Raw genomic sequence first — 20,139 nt, forward strand, 5'->3', positions numbered from 1 at the left:
ACCAGCCGCTGTTTATCCGGGGCCTTGAAGTGGAGAGGGTGAGCAGTTTTAGATACCTGGGCGTCTACATCTCTGAGGACCTCACCTGGACACTGAACACCACACAGCTGGTCAAGAAGGCTCAGCAGCGGCTGTATTTCCTGAGGAGGCTGAGGAAATTTGGTATATCGGCCAAGATCCTCAGCAGGTTCTACAGCTGCATTGTGGAGAGCACACTGACCAGCTGCATCACTGCATGGTACGGCAGCACTACTGCCATGGACCGCAAACACCTGCAGAGAGTGATAACAACTGCAGGGAAGATAATCAGGACTCTGCTGCCCTCTCTGCAGAGCATCTACCATCGCAGAGTCTAAAGGAGAGCTGCCTCCATCCTCAAAGACCCCCCACACCCCCAACATGGACTGTTCCCGCTTCTGCCCTCAGGACAGAGGTTTAGAAGTGTGAAATCCTTCAACTCCTTCTTCCCCACTGCGATCAGACTCTTGAACAAGCTGACCTATTTCACACTTCACTATATTGTCTCCTTTTCTGTCTTTATTTATTTATTTGTACTATTTGTATTTATCTGTTCTATTTCTATTGTATATATTAATCGGTATCTGTGGGTGGACAGCAAAGATGAAGACAAATACCTTTTGTCTTTGGACACATAGCAATAAACACGTAAACAAGTAAGCAGATATACCAAAACTGCAAAGTGTTTCTTTAAAGTCGTTTTGAGCTTTGTTGTCGACGTGATGGAAGCAAACCTCCAGTTCTACTGTCCTCTTTGTTTAAGTTAGGCAGCGTGCATATTAGCTCTGCAGCCACGAAACATTAAACAACACTCTTCATCTTTCAGCCTGGCGTGTTCTGTGAAAGGTTTGTGAGAAACTTTCTTTCTCAAACCTGTTTGTGTCTGCTAGATAAGGATGTTCAGTGTGTCCAAAGTCATCTTCTGTTTACATCTATGTCCCGTTTGCTGTCTGATTTTAGAATGTTCTCTACAGTCAGGTTAAAATATCTCAAATACTGATAATCTCAGTCATCAAGGACACACAGTGCTGCTATTTTGGCAGAAAGGGGACCCCAGGTGGTGAGAATGGGAGGTCCGAGGATGTAACTCCCATCCTGTGAGAGATCTGACCACACAGACGCACGCGCAGACACTGCAAACATGTTGGGTCTGCTCGTTCTTTACAGCGAGGCGCTGACGCTCTGCTGGACCCTGCAACCGGCCCAGGACCCCACAGTAACCGGTCAGACACCGCTCGGCTGATTAATTAATTAATAACTCGTTAACTTTGAATGGAAAAATGCGTGCATGTGGTTATTGCTTCAGACTGGTTCTTTAGTGCGTGAACTAATTTGTCCGTTTCAGAGTACTCACTCCCATCAGCGATGACCCCATCATCACCATCAGCAGCAGCAGCAGCGCCTCATGCTGCACCATGCTTCGTGGAGGACATCTTTGCAGCGTTGCGTGAGGGTGTGGGGGACAGCGGCGAACTGACAAACAGCAGTTTGGTTCTGTTTGGATTCTGCTCACAGTCTGCCCACTCATCAGCCTCGCTCTCGTTAGACCTCGCTAACAAGAAGAGCAGCTTGGAGGTTCTGCACCCAGCTGCAGGTAAAAGCCGAAACCGCATTCTTGTTATTTTTCTTTCTTCACTTTGTAAATTGTTTGGTTTTGTTCTTTTAGTACATGTATCAGAGGAAGAGGAGCAAGGAACAATCACGCTGACCTTTGACCTCCCACGGTCTCCTTCGCTCAGGACGAACCCCGTGCTGCTCTTGGCCTTTGAAAGTCCACTGGCACGAGGAGACCTGGAAGTTGCTTTCACTAGTCGGTCTCTGCAGCCAAACACGCAGGTAAAGAGAGCTCAGGTGCAAACGCTGCTTCAAGGATGCTGTCAAACATAAGGCACGGGAGCCAGATTGGGCCCAGCAAAGACTTCACACTAGACGGCTTTGAGCTACTGGACGTTTTTCTGTAATTTTGCACATTTATTTCCTTCATTTACTACAGAAACTTTTCTCTGTCATGCACAAAAACTGAGGCTTGGTGTACAAATTGCACTTGTTTTTTTCATATTAAGATGTCTCAGTAATGAAATGTGCAGTTAAACTTCTCACACTCACTGAAAGAGGAGTTTCACATCGAGCTGCATCAAGTGGCCCTCAATGTAAAACGAGTTTGCCATCCCTGCCTTGGGTGATAAAATGTAATGAAAGGTTTGCAGATCTCTAACTCTGGGTTTTTGTGTTGCTTTGTTTTCCAGGCTGTGTGCATTTCAGGAGACACGCAGTATGTACTGCTGACAGGAAAATCATCAGAGGGGAGCGTTAATGACAGGTGGCAGATTACTGCTGAGACAAAACCCCCTCATATGAGTGAGATATCATCTTCTTCATTTTATTTCCCCATCTGTGGTTCATTGTGTACCCTCCTTACATTTCCTCTCATTGTAGAACAAAACCTAAAAAGCATCTTGATTGGTGAAAAATCAGGAAGTAACATCAGCATGAGTCCACTTCTGTTTTTCTCCGGGGGAACGGGAACTGATACGAGGTCGGCCCGGCTTTCTTTCTGCTGACATTCACTGTCGTCAGAGACGCGTTCAGCTTTGTTTTTTTGTTTGCTTTCCCAGATGTGCTTCGGGCTCGCCCCCGGCATCTCTGCAAACCTCCTTCCTTTGTGAGATGAAACGCTTCCTGGGTGGTGTTCTTCCTCAGGAACACTTCGCATCCCCTCCACTTCCTCTGGACTCCTTACAGTCTCTGCCTCCCCTCTCGCTTGGCTTATCCTCCAGCGAGACCCTGCTGGCAGTAATGATCAACTCCACAGCTCCCACAGTCTTTGGCTTCACGAGCTGGAGCTCTGTGTTGCCGGTGTGCCACGGAGAGCTGGCCCTGTCTGCTGCACTGTTAGAGGAGCTCAGACAGAAACTGGACCAGACTTTGGTGCAAATGACAGATCTAATCAGAGAGGAAGAGGTTTCACCGGGAGCCAAGGAGAGCCTGGGGAGGCTCAAAGAACTGAGTGCGTTACAGAAGAAAGAACATGCCACAGGTGACATGTGCAAGAACAGTTATAGTTACATAGGAAGCATCTTTTTTTTTAATGAAACAACACCCTGCTGCACAGTCGGGTGCATTTAACTCATTCACTGCCATTGACGTCTATAGCCGTCAATTGCAGTGGATGAGTCAATGGGTTTAACTCATTCACTGCCAATGGCTGGCAGTGAATGAGTTAAGTATCCCTCTGCAGCTTTCAGCTTCCAGCTTTAGGAGATGTTGGGTGGAGGGAGTGGCCACAGATTCTCTAAACCCCATTTATAACAGGCCTTGCAGTCAAAGGTTTATGGGCCAAAAACAGTAATCATGCTGCAGACTGTCTGTTCAGTTCTACAGCGGCCCCAGTGACCTATGAGTTCAGATTATTTTAAGTCTTGTGCACAAACAGATTCCTATTATTCAAATTTTAAAAGTTCTGAAGACGGCAGATTAAAAAATAAATAAATTAGATCTCATTCATCAAAAGAACAAAAACCTGGACATGAAATATTTAGATATCAGCAGATGTCTTTAAGAAAACTAATCATGTGAGTGTGTGTGAGCTTGGCTGACGTTCATTTCTATTATTATATCATTTGCTGTTTTGTCAGTGGTAAAATTTGGATCTATATTAACCAGTGACCTTTGACATATATAGATGAGCAACTATATTAAATTTAATTTGATTAGATTTTGTTATTTTGTCATTTTGCTCTGCTGTGTTCATCAGTTTATCAGCTCCACAGACTCTACAAACTGGAACTCGTTTCCACTTTTGCTTTTTGCTTAGTGTGAATTTTGTCGTCACCGCTGTACAGGTCACGTATATCCCCTTTTTAAGTGCTGCATGTGTTTTCTTTCTGCGTCCGCCAGGAGGGAGTCAGTTCCGTGCGTTTCTTCTGCTGAAGGCTCTGCAGACGGTGGCCCAAACGTACGACGCGCAAAGAAAACTGCGGGCCACCAGAGCAGACCCCAGTTCGTCAGTGAGGGGCAGCGTCTGTGGGCTGAGGGCTCTCACCGTGTCCCTGACGAAGCTTCTTGTCGGCCCAAGCAGCGCAAACATTAACAATTGCCACGGCTCCTGCGCGTTCCCTCTGACCAACGGCAACAACCACGCCATCCTGCTCAACTCCCACATCGAGAGCGGCAACGCGGATGAGCGTTCGCCCTGCTGCGTGCCCGTGGCCTACGAAGCTCTGGAGGTGGTGGACTGGAACGCAGATGGGACCTTCATCTCAATCAAGCCAGATGCGGTTGCGAGAGAGTGTGGATGCCGCTAGAGCTGTTCTCTACAGCTACTTTACCCCAGCATTTATAACTTTCACACAACTGATAGTTATGTGCATGTTTCAGTTATGAAATATCAATTACAATACACCACATGTACTTTTAATTAAATATAACTACTTTTATGCTTTATTAAAGATCACAAGTCTTAAGATCACAAAGTTGATGTGAATGCTATTCATGTTAAGATATTTGATAATTAGTGATGCTAAAATGAATCAGATCTTGTCATTTTGAAAATATTTTAATTGGAATAATGTTTCTGAGTGTTAAACTGTTAAAAGGATGAAATATAGCCTTCTCAAACTTGTGATAATTAAATGCAAAGTGTATTTAAAGTTCTGTATTCGTAGCCATACAGCTACATAAGCTACAGTATATGTTTTATGCTTTGATTTTGGGTTTCAGGATTGCTTTATTAGCAACTGGCTTCTTCCTTCTTCTAATCGCTCCGACTTCTTCAGATCCCCACCACCGGGTGAAGCTGTCCCATATGGAGATCTGGAGGCAGACAATGGGAGACAAGACACGTGTGATTCCATATCAACCAGCCCTAAATACTGTGGAAATCCTATACTGTTGCATAATAAAAATTCTCATTTATAATAATATTTGAGCACGTGATATTTAAAGAGATGATCCAAAGTCCAGTTTATTTTCGGTCCTCTGAGCTGTAGAGCTGTTTGTCCAGCTTGAGCAGTTTAGTGTGCATTTCCTAGATTTGGAGAAACCGGCTGTAGACGTTTCTGCTGTCTTTGGAACATTTATGAAAATCATTAAGCACACATCTTGCAGTACCAAAAATACAATAATGACTCTGTTACTCTCAAAAATAGCTGCGAAAGGTTCGGCATCCATCACCCAAAGAAGTATACACTAACCTGTGTTAGGCAAGGTTATTTCTGTTAACTAAAACTAACTTGTTACGCCCCTCTGTAGCCCCTAATCTCTTTGCAGTGGCAGTGCAAGAGTGTTCAGCTGTTGCTAATTGACCACACCTTATACATACTTGAGGCAAGTTTTCATGGAGGTGCACTAGTCTTTGTCTTAGTGGTACCAGCTATTTTAGCTAACTTATCATATAATTTAAAATAAAAAATAAAATCTTCTCTGTGAAATTCTGGTGTTGGTCTCCATATTTATGTTGCAGCTTTTGAGCTGGCTCGTAACATAACTAAAATTTAAATATAGAGGAAATATTGTGGAGTTTTAGCATCTGTTAATCTTGTTTAACCTGTAAGTTGATGAGGTTTTGATAAACGTGTTTGATGCTTTGGATCTTTACCAGACAAAAACTTATAGTTTGATTGAAATAGATGTTCTGCTTTTTCTAAATCTTACCTCTGACATACAATAAAAGATAAAAACTAACACTGCACCGAATAAAAACGAAAAATTTTCGAACAGTAAAAACAAAAAGTCAAAATACAATAAAAACTTATTAGAGAATACAAAATACTATAATAACTCTGGTGACAGGATGTAATCGGGATGTAATCTAACCCTAACCCTAACCCCCCCCCCCCTTCAGCTGAACTGCAGCTAGCTGCAAACCTCTTTTGGTTGGTATTTGTAATTCTCTCAAAGGAAAATACTTTCAGCATGAAACTGCTCACAACAGTCTCATTAAGGCATACATCTCCACAAATGGGAAAATCACACCGAAATAGTCCAGATGGGTGCACAGATGATGTCATCTAGACACGGGACGCACTCTGATGTCTTTAACGCTTAAAAACGTGTGGAAGAATCAGAAACAGGTGACCTTGATTGTAGAACATAGCAATCTCGATGTATTTAAAATAAGACGCACTATAAGATACACTTCTAATGTTGTTCTTTTAACACACAGAAGCTCCAAATGCTGTTCACTGCTCTAGTCTACAGGATCACCAGTCAGCTCTGCTCAGTACACCAACACGTGCACTTTACACAGTGTTTCATGCTTTATGCTTTGGGTTGAACAGATACTGCTACTGTCAGTCTTGCAAAACTTTATTTTTTCAGCTATGAGAGGGTAGGTTTGCTCATTCAGTCTTTAAAAAAGAGGAATAAAATTGTTTAAACCGGTAAGATTACATGTAAGGGGAGTATGGAGCCATCCAGTGGTTCATCAGCTGTGTGTTGACCGGGTATTTGTTAATTCTCAGCCATACAAACGGACACTTTACAGTTCCCTTATTTCCAAATCTGACAAAGACTTTCTCAAAACCTCTGTGAATTTACAGCAGGCCCATTATTCTCCATTTTGCCCTGTTTATCCTACTGTTGTTGCTTTATGATGCCAGGAGAAGCAGATATCACTAATATGGCCCTCTCAGACTGATAGCTTGTCACTGAGATGCTTGAACACCAAGAGAAGAAGATGGATTACGGCTTTAAAGGCAGAAAAGCTAAAATGGCTCATTTCACACAGCGGATGAACTGAAGGGTTGCCCCATTAAAGGATGATGTTTAAGATATATGATTAAAAGTCCAAGTACTAAAATACCGAGCTGGAAATGAGCACGACTCTGTATTCAGCTGTGGCTGATCCAGAAAACCGAGTAAAAAACTTTACTGTCCATCCATCCATCTACTTTCCTCTGCTTAACTGGGGCTGGATCGCGGGGGCAGCAGCCCAAGCAGAGAATCCCAGAACTCCCTCTCCCCAGCCACCTCCTCCAGCTTATCCAGGGGAACACCAAGGCGTTCCCAGGCCAGGCGAGAGATATAATCTCTCCAGCGTGTCCTGGGTCTGCCCCGGGGCCTCCTTCCTGTGGGACCTGCCCGGAAATCTCACCCAGGAGGCGCCCAGGGGGCATCCTTGTCAGATGCCCGAACTACCTCAACTGGCTCCTTTCGATGTGGAGGAGCAGCTGCTCCTCCACATCGAAAGGAGGAAAACTTTACTGTATCTGTACATTACACATAAAATCACCCTCAGTCTTTAAACAAGAACAGTTGCAGGCTAACTGACAGAATCACGAGAAACCATACCTGTGTTATTGAAGCACTCTGCAGACTTCCAAAGAAAGACCACACACCTGTCTCTTCAACAAAATAGTCCAGAGCATCTAGAAAACACAATCGCACGAAAGACTGAGAGCGTGTTACACAGAAGCTGTCGGCTGTTACAAATCACAGCAATCTGTCAGAAACAAGCTCAAAACATGTCTGATGGGGGTAAAGAGACAGTGCACTGGCACTCACCATGCACTTCGTTAACTCCTGAGCTCACCAGTAGCACAACCAGCGCCGCCACTAAACAGCGGTTCACAGTGAATCCTTTCCACGGATTTGGAACATCGCTCAGATTTTCAATGCACAGAATCCGCTCATAAGACACTGCAGACAGACACGAGTCAGACGCATTTAGTCCATGCTCAGTTTCATCAGTCTGGTGGCTGTTTAGTGAAACATGTGTCTTACTCGTGAAGCCTTCAGACAGGCCTGCTCCAGCTTCTTAAGGCTGAAAAATAACACTGCAAGATGAGGAAAGATTCAGTAGGACTGTGTGGTTGAGATTTAGTAAAATAGCAGTACACAGAATACACAGAATGATCACACGTGGGGTTTGTATAATCCTCGATATCTTATATCTGTGATCATATTCCACTTTCCCCTGTACTGCCTTTTGCACCCTCTTCCAAGCCACACACTAACATGTGACACTAATACAGCTTAAAATAGGCACACGCAGCTCTTTAGAAAGACAAATATGGAGCTCAGGGTTTAGTTTGATATGAACCTCTGGACAGAAAAATATGCTTACCTGATTTTCAGTTGTGCTTAACCACAGAGGTGAGGGATAGTAGAGCTGTGCTGCTGCGGTTGTGTACACGCTCTGCACCTGCTTCTTTGCTTGACTGACAGGCACGGGTGTGAAAACAGGGAAAGGGACACTCAAACTTAATAGCAGTAAGCCAGTAGGTGAACAAGGATTAGTAACACCCGCCTTCCAGTGCCATGAACACTCCTACTCCTCCACAGCTCAGAGGAAGATAAGCCAGAGTTACCAGGGTGGGGTAAAAGTTTACTTAATTATGAGGAGGTCCTAAAACACAACACATTGTTAAAAGTTCATCACATAATAAATTAGTCCCAATTCATTGATTCTGTATGTTACTAAATTCACATGACACTGATGTGTATGATTGGGAACCTGCAGTCTCAGTGTATTGCTGTATATAGTGTCAATAAAGGCATCATCATCAGTAATAACTTCTCCTTCTTCTTTCAATTCTTCTTTTGGCTGCTCCCTTCAGGGGTCACCACAGCACATCATCTGCATCCATGTCATCCTTTACCTACCATCGTCCTGTCACATCAACTCTCTGCAGGCCTTCCTCCGGCCTGGCAGCTCCATTTTTAACAGCATTTGTCCAGTATATCCATATCCCTGCTCTGCACATGTCCAAACTTTGTCTGAAAAAATTACTCAACCGGAGCAGTCCAGTCTTTTTGATCAGCAATAATAACCTACTACTCAAATATGTACTCGGCTAAACCATGGTCTACTGTTCCACTGCACATGGTTGAAATGACATTAAAGCCACTTGACTTGGCAAAAATGATACAACTCAATTCTATTTTTGGGATAAATTATATATATAAAACAAAAGACAAATAGAAAAAGCTATGCTAATTCTACACAAAACAAGACCGTCTGTACCAGGGGTACGCAGTAAGTAGGTAAAATTTATTTATATAGCGCTTTTCATAGATAAAAAAATCACAAAGTGCTTTACAGTACAAGAAATGGAAACAATGTAACAGTAAATAAAACAGCAAGGTAAACCAATGAAAAAACAATAAAAACAACGTAATAACAAATTAATCAAAAGCTTTTCTATATAAAAATGTCTTCAGCTGTTTTTAAAAGATGTGCCCAATCTAAAGCCAAATCTAAAGCCCAATGTATTACTACTTAGATATTCTTTTGTGATATAAATCTTTTTATTCTGTACGCGTTGTTTTATTGTTGTATATTTTATTACACCGTGAAGTGATGGTACTGAGTAACTGCGTCACATTTCGACAGTAAACGTCAGACTGACAGAACACGCCTCTGCCAAATACCGCAGCTCCCCGCTTGTTAGCCCAGCATACGGTGACGAGGAGAGGACAGAGGGAGCAGCTGGTGTGGACGCTGGCCGGATGGTTAAATCTAACCTACAGACGATTTTGAATAGTCACTGTTTTGCTAGAGAAAAAGAGAGAAACTTACCCGAGATGCCTGTTATCGAGAAGTCCAGTAATAAACCTGAAAGTGAAAGGTATGTTGTGGTCCGTGTCAGCTGCTCTCAGTGAGCTAAGCTAAGCTACGTTTAAAAACCGCGGCCTAGCTTTCGCATACGCTGTGGGGCGACTAGCACAGCCTTTCATGTTTACATAACAGCGACACTTATTTCAGTTGACATTTCTAGAGAACATTATTAATCACGGGTAGCTTATTTCAATTCCATAAAAGATGCATATTAATCACCTTAAATACACCGTAGTACCGGGATTATGACCAAAATGTTAGAAGTGACAGCGCCGCTTTGGTAGCTTCACAGATGCTAACGCGTCAGCTAATATGTCAAACGCCACAGGTTCGCGTTATCGATGGCTGGGCTAACGTGTCGTAAGGTTTTCTATTAAGACCTGGTTGCGACTAGAATTATAATTTATAACATTTAAAATACAAATTTTGCGTGTTAAAAAGCGGAATAAGAGTGTTTTATCATTACTAGGTGTGTTTCCCCTTTAAATATTAGCGTAGACATTTAAGCTAAATGCTAGCTCTTTAGCATTAGGTAATCTGACGGATGCGTTCATATTTTCGTCCTTGGCAATGGAAATGATCAATGGCTTTGAAACCATGTTACTATCTTTTTTGATGTGGCTTTTGTGATGTAGAACTAGTACGACATTTTTTGCGCGGGGTTATGTAAAGTTAGCTAACCATGTAGTTAAAATGATGGCTGTACGGATTAATTCGTGGTTTCAGGGATTTTCTTATTTATTTATTTATTTATATATTTTATTTTATTTTTTTCTTTTCGCCCTTCTGAACCCACGATAAGACACCCAGTAACTTCTGGAAAACACGGGTTCCAGGTGGGCGGACAGGGAATACGTTTTACCGACGTTCAGAAAAACCTTTGTAATGTTTTTAATCCGATTCGGTTTGATTTATGCGAGCTGCTGCGGGGCCATTCTTCAGCAAGCCGTGTGCCTGTTTGGGTGCAGTTAAAGTACCGATTGACTGGAAGTGAGGAGACTGGTGGGGATGGATGCCTCGAAACTGGTTGTTAGCGATTAACCCAGTCTGGTGGTCGGTTGTGGTTGCACCACTCGTGCCCTGACAGGATTTGTTGACGCGCTCTGTTTGTGCTGATCTATAGTGTTTGAGGCGCTCATAGGAAATTTCCACTGCGGGGGAGGAGGGACGGAGGGGGGCAGGGTGGGTGCTGTATGGGGAATTTTGGAAGTTATGGCCTACACACAAATCTTGATGTATTTTTGCTTCTCGTGGCAACTAGTTGGTTGGAAGTTGGATATAGTTATGTAATTGTCATGGTTAGATATTATGTATGTATATTATATAATAGTGTTTCTCTTTAAGCCGAAGCTTGAAAAAATGGCTTTATGAATATGCTGACACAGAGCTATCATGTGCGATAAGGGTGGTTTAACATCCACATCTTCCAATAATAAAGCATGCATTAAAATAACATCTATTATAGCAGCTAATAGCCTTCCCCCCTCCCAAGGTAAAAAAGTCTGTTACCTTAAGAGAAGGCTAGGACTTTTCTTTTCATTCTTTTCATCTTTGACCACCTGATAAAATCAAAGGTATTTAAACTTGTGCAAATTTAACCCCGCATTAAAGAATGTTACCTTTTTAACCTGCTAATTTGTCTTTTGTTGAAAGCCAGAACGTGTTAGGTGAGCTAAAAAAACCACATCGCAAATGTCATACTACATTAAAGAGTCTCATTATAACAGTGCAGGCTAGAACATGAGATTAAAGATGATTCTCTGCTAGATGGATGCATGAGATTTAGTGCAGATGTCCTTTACAATGATGTTCATTTACAGCAGACTCTCCTACAAACACTATTCACGGCAGCTGTTTTTATTAAGATGACCCCCAGGGTGTCATTGTGCGGTGCTGCCTACTGTTCACATGTCAGTCTCAAAGAACGCTAAAGGTAGAAACTGACTGAGAACTTCGTGTTCTCTTTAAATCGCAGGGAGGAGGCGTTGAGGGGTTCTGCAAGGATGGCAAGTGGCTTCCTTTCCTAATCTGATTACTGGATTTAGGGAGTAACTGCATTTGGTTAAAATCCCAATCCTCTGTGAGATCATAAGTTGAATATTATACACTGCAAATGACACTGGTTTCCGCACCTCTGCTCAACATGTAGCGCATTGGTGGCATTTGCGTAAGAGAGCATCTCTGTGTGTGATGGTGTTTGCGGTGCTGTTATTTTTGTTCCTAATAGAATCCCAGTGAACAGGCCTTTGCTCAAAGCTGTAAATGTATGCAGTCACAGCAAGCTAAATCTGAGGAGTGCTGTGACACAGCACTGGATTATAATGGCTGTTGAGTATTGTTTATCCCCGTCTCTTAAACTGGAGCTACACAGTGAGTGAAGGGCTAAAGTAGGCTAGTGGCTAGAGGAAAAAATAGCCCGTTCTTCTGGCAGGTTTCCTGTGAGAACCGTGGAACAAGCTTAAAGTGACCGCAGCAGAAGTGTGCCTGACAAACGTTAGCTTTCTGAAGTTTGCTTCCTTTCCCACATGAGCCGTAGCCTCGATGTGTCTTTGTGAGACAAAAGCAAACAATTTCTCATAGTTGGTGGTCAATATTTGACTGACAGCTGACAGAAAATTGCTAACAGTTTAAGTGAGGCATCAGTGATGTGGTGGTGTGACATAAACCACTTCTCCTTTCCGTTACGCGTTCCTCATCCGTCGGCACGTCATGCACGCATCTGTGCTCAACACAGGAACGGTTATTGATTGAACCGGTTCCCCCAGTCTTGTGCTTTTGTGTCTGAAGACTCACTCGGGGTTAGCAAATGTTTTACTGCAGTATTGCAGATGAGTCACTCTGCAGTTTAATTTGTGCCGAACCTGCTGCTTATAAAGAGTTTGGTTTGTGTTTGGTAGCAGAATCTCGACTGAATACCCAGCTCATGATGGTTCCATCTGTGTGTGCGTTTGTTTCGCTATCCAGTATCTCAAGTCCTTTGAGGTGCTCCCGCTGTTGCAGTAACCCGTGTCCGGGGCCTCTGTGGTGCTCCTGATGCCCCTCTCCCACCCCTGAAGATCCCAGGTGGGCGAGGGAATGACCAACGGGATCGCAATCTTTCAGCTAAGCTGTTCTATTCTGTAAGTGATGAAAGCTTAAAAAGAAATACAGAAATTTCCCTGCTGGTATGTGCAATTTAATTTTTAACATAACCTAAACTACACTTTCCCAGGATGCTCAGTTGCTGGTTCTTGAGGAACCTTCCCCTGCCAATAGCAGAGTGCGCTTCTTACTCTTTGAGCCCCGGCGCTCCGAAGGAAAGCACTGTGTATGGAGGGCGGCGCTGAAAGGAGGAAACCTGTACGTTGAAATCCCTCCTGGAGCTTTGCCCGAGGGCAGCAAAGACAGGTGAGCAGGCAAAACTTGTTTGCAAGTGATTCAAGTAAGAGGAAGTAGACCAGACGCTTTTACTTACTGGTAACTGCTAAAGCAGAAACACACATCTACTCGTGTTTCCTGATGCAGTATATAGGCAGGTATAATAATATTCACATCCACACTGGAAAAAAAAATCTTAAAAGCAAAAATGGTATTTGGAAAAAAATAAATAAATAAACGAAGGACCTCTAATCTTTGGGTGAAATGTGCTCTGCCTCAAATTATTAACAACCCTCTGACAAAACATTAACCCTTCTTGTTTGCTCTGTTTCTTTCCAGTTTTGCCCTTCTGCTGGAGTTTGCAGAAGAGCAGCTGCAGGTTGACCATGTTTTCATCTGTTTTCACAAGAGCCGTGATGATAGAGGTGAGGGTTTTTTTTGTTTTTTCTTTGATGCAAATTAAAACTGTTAACGCTTTATATAAAATACTGAGCTATATCAGGAAACAGAGTAATGTTTTTGTTGTTAAGCATGTTTTAAATGCATACTGCCTGCAGATGTTATGAACCTCATTACCTCTTCACACTAGTTTCCAGACCTGTAATAAATGTGCGATGTACTGCTCACGACTCCAAAAATAAGTAGCACTGGACTCAGGCCAGACTCTTCGTTAAAGAGCTCAGATGTTGCAACACGTGCCGGATGTTTCTGAGCACAGTCTTGCTGATTTATCTAATAATTAACTAACTTATTCATGTTATGCAGACTAATGTCCACTGTACCACCACAGATGCTGTTAGTGAACAGTGTGATTATGAAATGTCACGGGTGTGTTGATTCTAACATCTGGTCCAAGTCTGTACTGATGTGTTTACAGTGCTGAGAGCTTTTCTCTGCATGGTGCTTTTCAGCACACTCACAGTGGCAGTGTCGTGTCTATATGTTCATGGAAGATGAGCTGCTTTTGCTCTGTTCTGATCTCTCCTTGTGTCGTCCTCCATAGCATCCTTGCTGCGTACATTCAGTTTCCTGGGCTTTGAGATTGTGAGACCAGGTCATCCCCTCGTCCCTTCCCGCCCTGACGCTTTCTTCATGGCTTACAGCATCGAGCGTGACTCTTCAGATGATGATTAAAATTACGCTGAGCAGTTAAAAATCTTTTTTTTGTTTGTTGTTTTTTATTTCAATCCACAACCACATCTTTATAATTTTGTTTATAAAAATGTCATCCAAGCTCAGTATGGTTGAGGTGTGTTTTACCTGCCACGTGCTGTGTTTCATTACGATTTGCACTAGGGTAAGATGTTAATATGTCAGGAATGTAAATCAAGCGACACGTAATATTTGGGCAATGCATCCTTACTGCTGTGATACTTTCCCCGATGTGTAGTGTTGGCTTCCTGCTCGTTCTCTCTAAACCCTCATCATCTCAAATATATTTATGAGTTATATTGAGCTTACTCATGTAATTAGAAATATAGATTTCAGTTGATTCTCCTGTTGATTTTTTTTTTTTTTAATGTGTGCATGATTTTAATTTGTTTCGATACACTTGATAGGGACGTGCATGTTGTAACTGTACTAAATAAAAGTGCTCACCTTAAACTGTGGTTTCTGTGGTGTCATGAAACATAATTACACCCTCTAAAAGGAGAAAGCATTTAGTTGTGTTAGCCAAAGCTAGAGCCAGTAGTAGTTGTGTAAGCTCCTGGCTGCATTTCGTAACGTCTTGATTTGGGATACGGGGAATAAGGTTAATCCCCTTCAGAAAGTCAACAACTTGCATGAAGTCGCATTCATTTACACACAGTATTTTTGTGAAGGTCTTGAGAACAGAAACCATGCCCCACCTTCACACCTTTTTTTTTTTTTTAAACTTGAAACCCACCCAATAACTAGAGAGAAGTAAAGTGTACAGACAAAAACTGACACACGAGTCAGATGAAGTTGACAAAACAGCCTTTTTTTTTTTTTTTTTTTTAAACCAGTGGAGTCTTTTTAATAGACTAGTTTTACATTATGAAGTGCAGCACATGAACAGCTGATGAAGGAGAATGCACTGAAGTGGATTATTCCTCAATCTGGACTGTTTTTCCCTTTCAGTCGGGTGATAACGACGGACTCCTTTGATATCGACTATAAACTTTGCTCAGCGTTCACTGTGTGCCACAGCTCATTGGCCACACTCGCAACTGTTTCAGAGTCTGTAAAGGACAGATACTGCAAGCACATACAGTCCTCCCAGTCCAGAAGAGACCGATCCTCGATCAGCCCCTTTTCGGCCAACTTCATAACCAGCAGCGCCCGCTTGACTGTCAGCCAGTTATGTATAATGGTGGTTGCAGGGCCTCCTTGGTTGAAGATAGAGACGTGTGGGCCCCAGAGGAGCACCTGAAGCATGGCTACCATGTCCACCATCTGAGCCCCGCTGTCGCTCTCAAGCAGAGAGGACAGATGAAGAAGCCCTTTTTGGTAGGAGGATTTGCAAACATCTGGTACTGAACCCGGAGATGTCGCACTCTCTTGCCAGCAGGACTGGATTAAAGCTGTAATTTGAGATTTGATGGAGGTGAGGGGTTGAGCGAAAGTCTGTGGCTTTAGCACCACACGAGGACAGCCTCTCGTCCTCCATAACGTCTGAATCCTCCCTTTTTCTGGAGTGTTTACCCACTCCGTTTCTTCCTTCTCCTCAGAGGCGTCCTTATTCAAGTTGTTTTCTGCCTTGTCCCTCTTCCCATCGGGCCACACTAGAAGGATCTCCTGGGGTTTGAGCTCAGCTGCAGTGCCTCTCTTACTGTATAGATGGTGTGTACCCATTAATATCTGCAGCAACAGAGCACACACCTGTCTATAATAACGCACAGAGTCTGTGCTCTGCAGCGAGCTGCTGTCTTTAACAAAATCATCCAGGCTGGCGTGTGGCAGGTCTCTTTCCACGCTCACGGCATGGCCTTTCTGGAGGAAAGACTGAACTGTGAGCTTGCAGAGGTTCGTGGCTTCTGCTGCATGCTCAGTGCTGCTTCCACCTGGTGGATTAGCAGGATCTCGAGTTTCACTGGTTCTGTAGCTGTTGCTGGTTGGGAAATAAGTAATAACATCTCGCACGTTGACGTGTGGCGGCTGCCACTGGATTTGAGTGGAGAAAACCTCATCAATGTGTTTGTGTACCTGCACAGAGAAGCAGCAATAAAACCACTGAAGTGCTGAGTGATAAATATGTCAAAAAAAGTCGACTCTGCTGCAGCCGTGGGTATACTATAGTTCAGAGGAAGCGTTTTTGCCACCACAAGCCATTGTAGCACTTGCAAGTGCCGATAAAGATCATATTTGTTTTACTGGTTGCTATGAGCAACATTCCTACCACTTGGTTTTGCAGACAATTTCAAGGGAAATGTAACAACTACAAATCACAACATGCACACAGAGCTGGTTGTAAACTATGCAAAATGAATAAAAGACATGCAACATTACCCTTAAACCGAGCACTCTCTGTGGGAACTTTGGGCTGTGCAGGCTGTAGTAAGTCATGTTTCCAATCTCCTTTGGCTGGCTGCCCTTATGCAAGAGGAAGTCCTGAGGCTGGTATGAGCTCACATCCCTTCTAGAGCCCTCTAGCAGATTCCTTGCCTCCACAGTCTGTGCCATGCTTCTAAGAAAGAGTAGATGGCGATGCTGAATCCCATGAGAAACAACCCCCTGATCGACAAAGCTGTGGAAGATGTAGGGAAGATCTTCGTCCGGAGTGTCAAACGACAGCTGGGAGAAGGACACTACGGAGACAGGACTGCTTGTGGATGGTTTAAACTCTTCTAGCTCCTCTGAGAAAAAAAGATCTTGTTTGGGTGCCATCATGTACAGCGGATTGTCAAAGTTCTGGGGGAATCTTTGCAGAGGAGAAAATGGTGACATGTGAGGCAACGAAGGCACATGGGTGGGCGGGAGGGATAAAGCACGATGTAACCTCTTCTTCGGGACAGGCGGTGGGTTGATATCAGAGTAAAATCTCTCCAGGTGTCTGCACGGATCTGAGCAACACCATCAGAGGAATTAAAGTCAGACAACAACAGCAGGCAAAGAAGGGGAAGTAGTTTAAACACAATACAGAGACACACTGAGGTAAAATAGTTTTGTAAAACAGACATACTGCTGAAACTGCACTTATGTTTACAAAAACAACACTGACTGTTCATGAGCTGATCGGTGAGGGTTGGCTCAATAAATGGGAATATTTTAAGAATGTACTTCATTATTAATTGTTTAGTAGTAGTTTCTTTTTCTGGTGCAGCCTACTTAATATGAAACTGAATGCATGTGGCCCAGAGAAAGTTTGACACTCCTATTTGAGAGGAACTTGCTTGCATAGTACAATCACACCTCCAAAGGAGTCATTCAGTATAAGGACATTTACCCCGTTTGCCTTTTCAGTGAAAGTAAAAGTTTTGTAAGGTGACTTCCTCTCGAGTTCTCATGAACTGAAAGGCGAACTGAGAAAAAAGAACCAGATGTAATAGTATTTTTTTTTCCCATCACACCGAGCCATATACTTCAGTAATCAGTAAACCACAGTGCTATTTGCCTAATTTATTGTTGCAGAGATATTTTGGTGTCATCGTTCTCCAAACCTACCGTAGCGTTGGTGTATGGGGCACTGGGCTGCATTGCAGTCGGTGGGTTCAGGAAAGACATCGTTGTATGCGGAACTTTGATGCTGTGGTACCACAGGGCTGCAGTCAGACTCCACGCTGGAATGCCTGAGGAAATACATGCAATTGCAATATATGCACAGCAAAAGCTGCCTGCTGCTCCATTGTCAGGTTTGGGTGTGGAGTGAAAATATTATTAAAATTCAATGAAAAACATGTCAAAAGGAGCCATAAAGGTTTCTCCTTCTGACAGAAAGATAATGCTTACCTGTGCTGTTTGACAGGCAGTGCCGGCGGCTGCTCGTCCACTCTGCTGCTTGAAGCAGACGCCATCGGGACTCTAACACCTAACCCGCTCTTCCACTTCTCTCACACTTTGCTTCTGTCACTGAACTGAGTGCATGTGAAGCTCAGGGGGCCAGCTCAGTCAGTATAAAACACTTCCCATCCGCTTCAGTTACTCCCCCTGCTGCGTTTCGGTGCCTCTCACAGTCACACACGTGTAGTCGCACATTTTTAAAGCAAACTTGTGTCTTCTTGAGGCTGCCCTGCTTATCTTTCGTTCTAATCGTTTCTAGTTAGACTTTGAGGTTGGCACCGGAAAAGTTATGTCTGTTCTGAGGGCAAAGCTGCTCTCTGAGCTAACCTCAGCTTGTCAAAATGGGGAAGAGCAGTTACAGCGGAGCACCTTCAGCATGCACTCATTTTTGCTCCCTTCTGTCAGTTGCAGTTGATCTGCATGTGCTGTTTAGGTTTTCTCATGTGCCCGATGCACTTGTAGCTTTCATGCACGCGCTGCTCTCTGAAGTACTTGCTACCGCTGGTTTAAATGGAAGGAAAACATATTTGTGCAGGTGGAAACACCAAATAACTGCCTTCTGATAAACATCTGCCCGTGTTTCTGTTGGTGTTCCTTAAACCTCTTTGAATGAATGTCTGTAATATAATCTTAACTTGATCCAGGGATAGTTTACTGATCACAAATACTGACACTACAGTGCACCTGAAGAGAAAACAGTGCGACAGGAAACACAGGAAATTCATATTCATATTCTAATTACATGAATGACTGCAGAAAGTTTAATCTTACAACCGCACTCTGCCAGCACAGAAAAACAACCGTGTGACAGCATCAACACCTGACTACAGGGGAGAAGGTTTGATGTGATGCAACTGATAAACGGAGACATGTATGAAACCCTCCTCACATGCACACACATGCGCGCACACAGGTTGCTGTATGATATTTTAATCTCTGGTTTCTGCACCATGAAGCTCCCTTAATGTAGTCCTATCCCAGAATGCCTCTGGCTAAAAGCAGTTTTTCAGTATCTGTTATATTTACACTCACTGCAGCAGTCAGCAGGTCACTGATAAACACATGTAAAAGCGTGTAATCATGGCTGACTGTGGAGTCCATGGAGGCTTCCAGCACGGTGGCGGTGACGAAGGCCGTTAGCGCTGAATCTCTTTCTGTGTTTTCAGTGAAAGTAACCAGACCAATTTCTTTTGAATTTTCACTTCTGTCTGAGAACTGAAATGAAGAAGGACGCGCACATCAGAGGGTCACAAGTACAATGTGGGTCACGCTGCCTCATTCCTGCCAAACAAACTCTCCTCAGCTGACATTTAACTTTAAAGCCAGTGTACTTACACAGTGTCAAAACTAGAATGCCCAAAATATCTGAGCTCATCTGGATTAAAATATCTTCTGGTTTGATTTCTTTTAAATCTCCCAACTCAACCCAAAATCCAGATGTCACTGTGCATCCAGTCTTATGTATGCATCCAGAAAAACCACATTTCAAAAAACAAACTCATCTGTGTGTCATAGAATGAAATAAGTATTTGGTCCCCAAGCAAAGCATGAGTGAGTACTTAGTTAAGAAACCCTTGTTGGTGAGAACAGCAGTGAGATGTTTCTTGTTGTTGCTCAGGAGAATTTTGGCCCACTCCTCTTTAAATCAATTCAATTTTATTTATACAGCACCAAATCACAACAACAGTCGCCTCAAGGTGCTTTATATTGTAAGGCAGACCTTACAATAATACATACAGAGAAAAATCCAACAATAATATGACCCCCTATGAGCAAGCACTTTGGTGACAGTTGGAAGGAAAAACTCCCTTTTAACAGGAAGAAACCTCCGGCAGAACCAGGCTCAGGGAGGGGCGGCCATCTGCTGCGACTGGTTGGGATGAGAGAAACTCTCTGAATCTTTTAGGTTTCTGGGTTTCTAGGTTGCTTTATCAAACACGAAGGTTTAGAGTCTCTTGAAAGTAGAGGGAGCAGATTCTCATTTTACTTTTAAATGTCATACAAACCACAAGTAAACCAGCAGTCTGAGAGCGAAGAGCTCTGTTGGGATATAAGGTACCATGAGGTCTGTCTATATGTCTCTTTCTTTTCCCTGTCAGTACACTCACTGTGGTGTTTTGGATTGACCTGATAAAATGAATATTTCAGCCTAGAAGTAATGAATGCATGTTTCTCAGCATCGCTCTGAGACAGGAAATACAAACATCTCTCTTGCATCTGCATAAGGTGACTTTAACCCACGC

General features: G+C 43.2%; 4 protein-coding genes across 5 annotated transcripts; 2 read left to right on the plus strand and 2 right to left on the minus strand.

Moving 5' to 3' along the window:
* Nucleotides 1-287: 287 nt before the first annotated feature.
* On the plus strand, nt 288-4,938 carry amh (anti-Mullerian hormone). The gene is made up of 7 exons (XM_085448045.1): nt 288-1,241; nt 1,364-1,612; nt 1,685-1,854; nt 2,265-2,376; nt 2,455-2,554; nt 2,634-3,055; nt 3,916-4,938. The coding sequence occupies exons 1-7, from the start codon at nt 1,160-1,162 to the stop codon at nt 4,320-4,322; spliced, it is 1,542 nt and encodes a 513-aa protein (XP_085304171.1). The 5' UTR covers nt 288-1,159; the 3' UTR covers nt 4,323-4,938.
* LOC146680388 (uncharacterized) lies at nt 4,555-8,202 on the minus strand. Of its 2 annotated transcripts, none has more exons than XM_085448048.1 (5): nt 8,084-8,202; nt 7,741-7,780; nt 7,522-7,656; nt 7,309-7,385; nt 4,555-4,830 (listed from the first exon to the last, which is right to left on the minus strand). In XM_085448048.1, coding segments are annotated over exons 2-5 (330 nt in total). In that variant the 5' UTR covers nt 7,742-7,780; nt 8,084-8,202; the 3' UTR covers nt 4,555-4,713. The 2 variants fall into 2 exon arrangements, with proteins under 2 accessions (XP_085304174.1, XP_085304173.1); XM_085448047.1 differs by having other exon boundaries at nt 7,741-7,793; nt 8,084-8,201.
* Nucleotides 8,203-9,388: 1,186 nt separating this feature from the next.
* On the plus strand, nt 9,389-14,544 carry oaz1a (ornithine decarboxylase antizyme 1a). The gene is given in 6 exon segments (XM_085448046.1): nt 9,389-9,587; nt 12,542-12,608; nt 12,610-12,696; nt 12,789-12,964; nt 13,274-13,359; nt 13,938-14,544. Coding segments are annotated over 6 exon segments (666 nt in total). The 5' UTR covers nt 9,389-9,468; the 3' UTR covers nt 14,069-14,544.
* LOC146680390 (inactive tyrosine-protein kinase PEAK1) lies at nt 14,439-20,106 on the minus strand. Its single transcript, XM_085448044.1, has 4 exons — nt 17,846-20,106; nt 17,561-17,685; nt 16,406-16,959; nt 14,439-16,102 (listed from the first exon to the last, which is right to left on the minus strand). Exons 1-4 carry the CDS (start codon nt 17,908-17,910, stop codon nt 15,071-15,073), a joined length of 1,776 nt encoding a protein of 591 aa, XP_085304170.1. The 5' UTR covers nt 17,911-20,106; the 3' UTR covers nt 14,439-15,070.
* Nucleotides 20,107-20,139: the final 33 nt, after the last annotated feature.

This window comes from Copadichromis virginalis, linkage group LG23 (genome assembly GCF_057382275.1).
Source record: "Copadichromis virginalis isolate Kocher_CV1m ecotype Utaka linkage group LG23, C_Virginalis_male_GT1.1, whole genome shotgun sequence".
NCBI lineage: Eukaryota > Metazoa > Chordata > Actinopteri > Cichliformes > Cichlidae > Copadichromis > Copadichromis virginalis.